Genomic DNA, 9,143 nt, shown 5'->3' on the forward strand with positions numbered 1-9,143 from the left:
TTACTTGCTATTGTAGCCTTATCTGAAAGGTAGTCCTGTATAATAAAACCCCTTCTCTCTTGCCATCCAAATATTCAAACTACATTCTTTCAGGCCAGGAAAACAACAACTGTCACTGGTGTCTTATGATCAGATTATCCTGCTGTCATCTTCTGCAATACCCACTTCTGTCCAGCACTGTATCAACAATTCCATCAAGACAATATATTGATGTTATTATCATCAGACTTAATTTCACTGAAGCAATTAGACAATAAAATCTTGCTGACATTAATGGAAAAAAAAAAGACAGGACAAGAAGTATCAGTCCTAAGAGTAACAAATTATTCTTCATCTGCAACATGTTTTAGATATAGATAGGAGGGAAGAATGAAGCAGTCCTAGCAAGTCCTGTTCACTAAAGATAATGTAAAAGTACAGCACTTGGGGCTTCAAATAATGCTTTGGCTGACCTCTCATTCAATTCAGGCTCCAATTTATCAGAGCTGCCTTCTGAGTGTTAGAAGCCATCAGCATTAATCTACTCGTTTTCACATCAGCATATGTTAGCTGGTCAAAGTGAAATGCAAGTAAAGACCAGCAGGGCCTCGGTAATGTATTCTACAGATATATAATTTCTCTTCAGACAACAAGTATATAGGGAAGACTTTTTGAAGCATTGCTTTGTTTTGGTCTTTTTTTATTTTTTAACCTCAAACCCAAGAGAGTATCTGGCTACAAAGTTTCTCCAACAATTTCCTATGAGAAATTGTGTATATTTGGGACATAGCTCACTAGAAAACACTTTAATTTTTTATATTCACTGCCTTGAGAGTTCTCCTAAAATGGGAGGACACTTCTGAAAGCTTATCACTCCCTCTGGTGGTTTCTGGAAGAAATATTGGCATAATCTAAGCAGGAAAGAAAATATCTGGGCTGAGGCTGCAACAGTGCAGCGGCTGCAGGGACCCGGCCAGGTCTGACTGCCCAGATGCCACGAGCCTGGCAAAGCCCTCCCAGCTCCCTGTGCTGGGCACAGGCACAGAACCAGAGCAGACAAAAAGCAAAGGCAGCACAAGAGACTGGGTTTGGTTGGGTTTAGACCTCTCAGCAACATGCAGGGAATTTGAGGGCTTGTCCCAGTGCAAGGGAGAGCAGAATCCCAACCCCCATTTCCACTGACCATCAACTCAGCTGCAAGAGATACGGTAAAAGCCTCCCTTTTTCTTGTCCACCACATTTTAATGGAATGGAAATTAAGTTTAAACATTTTAAGGTTCTTAGTCTGCAAAAAGAATCACAAGATAAACAACAAGTCAGTGTGGGCCTGTATACCTACAATTTCACCATCTTCTGTCAGAGCTTTACTTGGTTAATACCAATTATGAGAAAGCACTAAATTGAATTCATCCTACCTGAGTGCAATTAAGCACCCATAATTTCAGTATCTGAATTCCCTGAGCTCCAGAGCAGGCTGTTACCACACACACACACACACACACACACACTGAGTGCTGGATTCTCTCACTGGCAGACATCAGTACTTTAAAACACAATTCAGCTGACATTTTAGATTTCACCCCCCCCACACAGCTAAGATTTTCCAAAAATACAATTCAAATACTTTCAGCTTCCCCTTATTATTCTTTGGTTGAAATTAGGTTATCCAATATATCCTATTAAAAATAAAGCCATCCCATAACTGTTTGGAGGAATGGTTCTATTTCACTGAACAAAAACTCATACAGCAGAAAGACATCTCTAAATGGCTAATGAAAAGCACAACATTTTACTTTCCTTTTATATTTAAAATTTTAATATGCAGCTATCTTTTCCAGTGCTCAGTTTTATAACCAGCCAAATTATTTTCCATAAGCTTCCAAAACACACTGTACTGATTGTGATGATAAAGGACTTGAACAGGTTATAAGCAGACAGCAATATGAGATAAATTTCAGCTGCAACTCAAATAAAAATCTGTAAAAATGAATAAAGCTATAGAATATTACTGCAGAGGGAATTTAGGTATCTCCCAAAAAGATGTGGCCTTTATTGGTTTCTCTTTTACATCCACACAGAGAAGTTGATCACATACAGAACTGATCTAATATAAGGCATTATAGGTAACCTACAACTTCTTAAGAGAAATGAAAATAATGATTGGGCCTATTTAAAGAAAATAAAACAAAATTAGGTTCCTAACCCAAGCCCCAAAGGCCCCCTCCTTCACCTTTAGAAGTACTACTATTTCATTTGAGTTTTAGCTGCTGCATGAAAAGTTTAAGGTTTCAAATAAAACCCAGCTGCTCTTCGCCTCCAGAAGTTCTCAGGCACGAGTTCTGCTTGCAGAAAAGGGCACAGAACTTGAAGAGGTGCATTTCTGACTCACTTAGTGCTGTCATGGAAATCCCTAACATAAGTACACAGATGAGCAAAACCACTTGGGACATTTATTTCCTGTTAGGGATGAAGAACCTGGAACAAGCTGTATCTATAAACAGTAAATCTTTGCAATTTATCTACATCTACAAGAGAAGCTTAAATTTGGATCACTTTCCATCATAGTCGTTTTTCTCATCAAATCCTAAGGCAATGCTCATTTTTAAAGCAGAAACAGACCTCAGCAATTCAAAGCCTTTACAGGCTGTTCCCAGCAATAGCTGAGGTGCCACTGGGGCTCATCTAACCCCAACAGATACCAGGATTATATGAAATAGTTAAGGCAACCTTTTATAGGTTCTGGCATAGAAAAGCATTACACTGCTTTAGAGAATCCTATGAGAAATTAATATATGTGAGGCCTTAACTGGATCAAGGTGTAAAAGGTACAGCACAGTCCTGGAACCCTCCATTCAGCCTCTTCCCCAAAAATGCACAGCTACAGACTAAACTCCTGCAGCTACAACCTAACTACTAAAGAAGAATCAACTACTTAGATCATAATCTTTCAACAGTTTATTCAGTGCATCAAAACCTGTGATACAAAGTTTAAACTATGCAAAAAATTCAATTTCGTGTTGAATAATAAACAACAATATTTTTTATCCCTTGATCATAAATGCAGTATTATCTTTATTATTACAAGTTCACTTACAGTTTTGTCTGTTTTTAATAGACTCATTAAGTTGTTTTCAGGGCATGTGACAGATCAAGTTATTGTAAGAAAAAAGTGTAATTTCATCTGAGAATGGAAAACAGAGACCTCAGAGGGAACGTTTGTGAAAAAGCAGATGTGGTTTTTTCCTGTTTTCTTGGGATTTTTGCACGCAGCTGCTGATTAAGAAACTGCATTTGGAAGAAATATTCAACTGAAAGTCTCTACCATGGGGCCACTGAGCCATGACTGCAGCTTCAGAGGCATCATTTGAAATCAAATCAACAAGGTTTGATTTCAGCTCACCACCAAAGATTCATAAAGCTGCTCCAAAATTTGAGTCCCCTTCCTCAATAGCAGGGCTGTACAACCCACAAGCAGTTCAATACAACCAGTATTAAAGTTGCTCGTTACTTGTAGTCTTGAAAAACGTGAGAGGGAAAGATACTTTTATACTGCCACAACTACTTTTCCTAACAACTGATTTCACACAGATCTTGCTCCTGGAAAGCAGTTGACCAGAAAATGCTTTAAAAGTAGTTCGGTGGAATGATGAACAAAAGAACAGTACTTAAACCCATTCTTTAGGCATTCACTGGTGCAAAAGCCATTAAAATGATGGGAGGATCCCCAGTTTGGTTTCAGGAACATTCAACACGGGGCTATCATACAATTTTTTCTGGCAGCCCTCACTCACTGTACAGGGCAGCTCTTTAAGCCTGCAACATTTTGAATAGTTCTCCTTTCAATATCACCAAATGTCAAATATCCACGAAGTTTTAAAATACTTTAAAGAACTGACCTTCCTCTGGCGCTGTTTTAAGCACTGTTTGCACAGCTATGCCAGTTCTGCTTTCAATTTATTATACAATTTAAATATTTATTTAAAGAGTACACTTAAAGCTAGAATTTAAATCAGATTTTCAAACTTGAGTGGTTCTCTGGATTATTTCTACAGGATTCCCAAGGGTTATCAAGGCTATAGCTGATGTGTATTTAAGACAGCACTTCTGCCAGAAAATACAAACAAAAAGCAAATTGCATTCAACTCCCCCTTCCTCCTTGACCATTTCTTTGTCTTCATGCTCTCTTCTCAGCACAATGTCAACACACGTTTCTACACTCACATGCACAAAACAAACAACAGAACAAATTCAGCTGAAAAAATAAACCAGCACAAAGCTATTTTTCATCTGGAATCCAGCTCATGGAACAACTTTACAGCTCCTGCACCAGCAGAAGGCAGGAATGAGCCACTTCAAGACTTGTCTGCTAAATATTTCAGTGAAGCTAACACTGAAAACCCACAATGCTTCAGTAACTTATATATGTAAGCTATTCGTTCAAGAGAAAACATTGAAACATGGGTAGAGTCACAAATTCAAGAATACTGAGGGGAAAAAAGAAATAATTTGTCAAGACATTGGTCAAACTGATTCAAAATGGCAATAATGGTACACTGTCACTTAATTAATATTTTGCTTTTAAAAAAAAGGTAGCCGTTTACTGATATAAGACAATCATTTCTTTAAGCAAAAACCATGTGAAAAGAATATTTGGATGACAAGTCCAGATCATACTCTCTAAATTATAGAATCCACAAGTAGCTTTACACAAAAGTAATGATAAGCAAATTTGAGGGTGAACATTTCAATTTTGAACATGAAAAAAAACATGGACTACAGAAGTGGGGAAAAAACAAAAGCCAACAATTTGGCAAATTGGGTGAAAGGCCTTTGTAAAACACCTTGTAAATGCACATGAGAAGACTCACATTCACACATGCAAGTAGTACTACTATTGTTCACTGCAATGCAAGTACAGAGGATGGAACACACAAATGAAATTAGAAATAAATGTGACCATTGCATTTTTTTCTTTTTTTCCTGACTCTGCCTTGAGGCAAAATCTTTTGACATGTTCTTTTAAAGTTCCAATTATTTCAAAAACTGAACTGTATTGAATTCATTTGCTTCTGATGTACGTATCCAAAACATACTCAGGTTAATAGCTATTCATACCACCAAAAAACAAAGCATAAACTTTCCCCCCCACCAGAGTGCAGTGCTACCGCACACTTATTCTGTTTGAATGTTTAGTTCACATTAAGGGTGCTTTTCTGCAGTCTATTTTAAGTAACTACCCAGGAGGGCTAAGTACAAGAGTGCAAGGACATGCCTATGAAGAAGTTTATGGCTCAGGCTCTAATGGAAAGTTCAGCTGCATCAGGAGTTATATATCTGCAGTTTCCTCCCCAGCCAAAGGTTAAAAGGCTGTGGGATCTGTTGGAGAAAGTGTCTCCTGTCTGCAGAACTTACTGGAGAGCAATGGGCTGAGCAGCCTGGAGAGACAATGAGCAGGTACAGGCTGATCAGATACCTGTAATCCCTCCTATCAACACAACCGATTCTAGATCTGCTCCCAAAACTGCTTCCAGACAGCTGGGCCGAAACCACCCCACCCATGCATTACACTCCTGGGAGGGGCCAGATTCAGGCTCAAACAGCAAGGCAGTCACACTCAGCCAGGCACAGTGAGGCAACTCCATTGCTTCAGCCTGAAACTGGCTCAGAGGGAGCACAGCTCAGAGCGCTCTGTACCTCATCACACACTTCCAAACACAAGGCTGCCCGGGCAGAGCACAACAGGCCACTGCCCCGTATAGATAAAACCCTAAACCTGACAGCGTTTCCAATTAATGCTGTTTACAAACCTCATAAACTACCAGTCAGGAGTTACTACTCCAACACTAAAGATGAAGCAGTGTCCTACCACCTTCTCGGCGGTAGGATTGGTTCTTGAGAGGTCTGTGATCAGCTGGGACTAGATCTGAGTTATCCTTCAAACGCTGCTCCTGCTGGCCCTGCTGCCCTGGGAGCAGCCATGCCAGCACACATGGACAGGAGGATGTGCCAAAGGACCAGATCTTTTGGCAGGCAGGTTTCAGCACCACACAGCCTTAGGTAAGAGAATGGATTTAGACATCTGGAGAATGGCCTAGCGAGTGCTATGTGCAGAAGGACAGCTCATGGATGGGAAAAGCATTCTGTACCTGCAGCCACTTCTTAGTGGTAAAGATACATAAAGCAGAGAACACAATTTTATTCCTTGAACCCAACTTGAACTTTTTAGGATAGGTAGTTAAAAAAAGGGCTTTTAAATTTTCGAACTAGAAGTTGTTATACTAACAGAAAACATAATAAATTATACAAAATAAAAGTGTAATGTATGTTTAGAGGTACCCAGTCATAGGAAATAATTAAATAACATAATTCCATTAAACAGCTGAAGACCATAGGATGAAAATCAGTGCAATATCCAGAATTATAATTATACACACTAGTCATCAGTAAATGTTTCTATTTCTGTAGCTGAGCATTAAATGACTTTGCACCTTGGACTGCTACTTAGGCCACACTGACTAATTCATCGCTGTCAAATAGCTGACATTTGAAGAGCCATTATACAGCAACTATAAAAGCACTTCCATTTCTCCATCTACATCCCAAGTGAGAGATTTTGAACCCACATGAACAAAACTGAGAGGTTGTGACTGTTCTGTAGCAAAAGCCTTATCCCTTGCATCTGGGAAGAAAAGCTCTCTCCCAGCATGATGAAAACCCAGATTTAGGGAAAAAAGTTTTATATGCAATGCTTCTGTATGAACAAAGCTTCATAGACAATGTGATATGTCAAGTTATTTGCTGTAAATCTACTACAACTTACTACAGGTTTAATTTGTGTGTGTTTTATTCAGCCTGATAACACTAATTGCTCCAAGAGAAGAAAACTTTGCTGCATGGATGCAGTTCACCCAGGGAGCCTTCAGATTTCAGAGGGTGCATCCTTGAAAAAAAATTAATTCGTACCATTAAAGTACTGTAAGTTATGTAAAAATATGAATAAGGAAGGTGAACAAGCCAGCAAGGCAGGATCTGTCAGGGGTTATGCAAAAAAAAAAAAAAAAAAAAAAAAGTTAAGGAGAACATCACTGTTTCTTAACACACCGCAGTTAAGAAGTTCGTGCCGGGAAGTGGGAAGTCCTGAATGGAAACGGGAAAGTCGAGTGGGCTCTGGGAAGCACCTGCCGAGCGGCAGCGAGCCCGCCAAGCGCGGCGGTAACTCATGGCGAGCCGCGGGAACGAAGCGCCGGGCGCGGCTGGGCGCACACGGCCCCGGGAAGGCGGCACCGCCCCGGGCCCGCCGGCTCAGCTGAGCCCCCTGAGCGAGTTCCCGCTGGACAGGGCGGGGAGTGCCGGGGCAGCGGGACCCAGCACCGAGCAAGGCTCCGGGGCAGGGGGACAGGGCGGGCCGCCCGCGGAGGGTGCGCGGCTCCGGAGCTGCCGGGAGACCCCGGGCGGGTCCCGCGACCGCTCCCGCCGGCGGCGCCGCCCGCCGCCAACAACAACAGCGCCGCTCGCCCCCGCCGCTCCATCTCCCCGCAGCGCCGCCCCATTGGCTGCTCCAGCCGCCTCCTCCTCCTCCATTGGCCGCTCCCGCCGCCTCCTCCTTCCCCATTGGCCGCCCGGGCGCCCGCACGCCCTGAGTCCCCTCCCCGCCCCCACCCTGCGCCTCAGCCGGTCCCCGGCGCCTCCTCGCCCGCCCGGCCCGCCGCCCCTCACCGTGTAGTAGGACAGCAGCCCGGCGTTGTAGTCCAGCACGAACCAGCGGTACTGCCAGCCCTTCATAACATTGGTCCATTTGCTCAGCGGGCCCTCCATGATAGACGCCATCTTAGCACCGGACCGGCACCGCCGCGCACGCCGCGCGCTCGGTGAGGGGAGCGGGGGAGAGACTCGGCGGCCGCCGGGCGGGGAGGGGCGGGGCACGCAGCGAGGGGGCGGGGCCACGGGGCTCCTCTGCCCCAGGGGGCGGTGTTTGCGCGCGCAGCGGGGCGGGGCCGTGAGGGCAGCGGGGCCGTGAGGGCAGCGGAGCCCGGCGGGGACGGTCCGGGTGTCCGAAGCGGTGGAGTTTGTGATACGGGGATTGAGGGCGCTGCTTGAGGGATTCCATCCCCGCAGCTTTTCCTCACAGCCCCGGGGAGGTAGAGGGCGAGGCGCGGTGAGGGCGCGGCGAGGGTGCGGCGCGCTGGCGCTGCGGACTGTGAGGGCGGGAGGGCGTCATCCTGTCCCCTAAAGCACTTTGAAACATTTTAGTTCCTCTCTAAAACACTTAGCACCACTTGGAAGCTTTGAGCATCTCTCGCTGTTGTACTTGTCCCTCTGCCTCTCGGCTTTTTGCCCTAAGCGCTAAACCAAAGTGGGTTTAACAATGGAGTCCGAGGGAGCTTCTCTTCAAAGTTCTCCACGTCCACAGTGTCTAAAACCCATTCACGACTCGAGATGACCTTTAAAAGCTAAGGCTTCAGTGTGACACAGCTTTCCTGTGGACTGATCCAAGAATGTGGAATGAATTCCCCAGGAGCTACGGACAATTGCAAATCTGTTCAGCGCAAGGCATGGCTCTGGCATTGATCTCCTCTGACATAAGTGCAGAACTTTAGCTCTGCTTTAACACGAAAACTTCAAATGACCCAGAGGGATACTCATGTTCCTTCCTGGGGATCAACAATAAAGCAGCAGAAGTAGTGCTTTTACCGTGAGGTTTGTGTTTATCATGCAGTCTTTAGTGTATTCATTAGTAACTTTTTTTCCTTTCCTCCTTATAGCTCTTTTTTATTCTTTTACTATTTAAATGCCTTTATAGTCGGGCTGACTGAAGTAGGTTTAGTGTCTCACAACACTGCAACTTTATACTAAAATAAACAAAATTTAATAGAAAATCACCCCTTTAGTGAAAATGAATCACTCAAAGCCAGTGTGTTTGGTTTTAGGAAATAAGAAACATTCCAGATTTCTAATTGTCTCCCCATTTCACATGTCACATTGTACACTAGTTTGTCACCAATAGGAATTTGGAGCATTGATACTCTCTGGAGTCACCTGGTGGTGTGTTTATGCATGGAGTTACCAGTTTAAGGTACCTAATGCACAATCTGGTTTTGAAATCCAGCTTGTTAATTTAGATAACTTTTTTTTTTCAAGCTGCATATGACCTTAGTAGTCTGTTT

At 43.5% G+C, this 9,143-nt stretch overlaps 1 protein-coding gene across 6 annotated transcripts in view; it reads right to left on the bottom strand.

Moving 5' to 3' along the window:
- The window catches only part of OSBPL9 (oxysterol binding protein like 9), a 57,640-nt gene extending 49,738 nt beyond the window's left edge, over nucleotides 1-7,902 (bottom strand). For 4 of the 6 annotated variants that reach the window (XR_015805346.1, XR_015805345.1, XM_014870651.2 and 1 more), the window contains exon 1: nucleotides 7,696-7,896. Coding sequence is in view for 2 of the 6 variants with exons in the window: in XM_014870651.2 (XP_014726137.1) it covers nucleotides 7,696-7,806 (111 nt within the window). In the remaining 4 variants the exon portion in view is untranslated. Of the gene's footprint in view, nucleotides 1-7,695 lie in introns of all 6 variants that reach the window. The other 2 variants (XM_088169717.1, XM_088169721.1) reach the window with 2 other exon arrangements.
- Nucleotides 7,903-9,143: the final 1,241 nt, after the last annotated feature.

Source organism: Sturnus vulgaris, chromosome 9 (genome assembly GCF_052056855.1).
Source record: "Sturnus vulgaris isolate bStuVul1 chromosome 9, bStuVul1.hap1, whole genome shotgun sequence".
NCBI classification, from domain to species: domain Eukaryota; kingdom Metazoa; phylum Chordata; class Aves; order Passeriformes; family Sturnidae; genus Sturnus; species Sturnus vulgaris.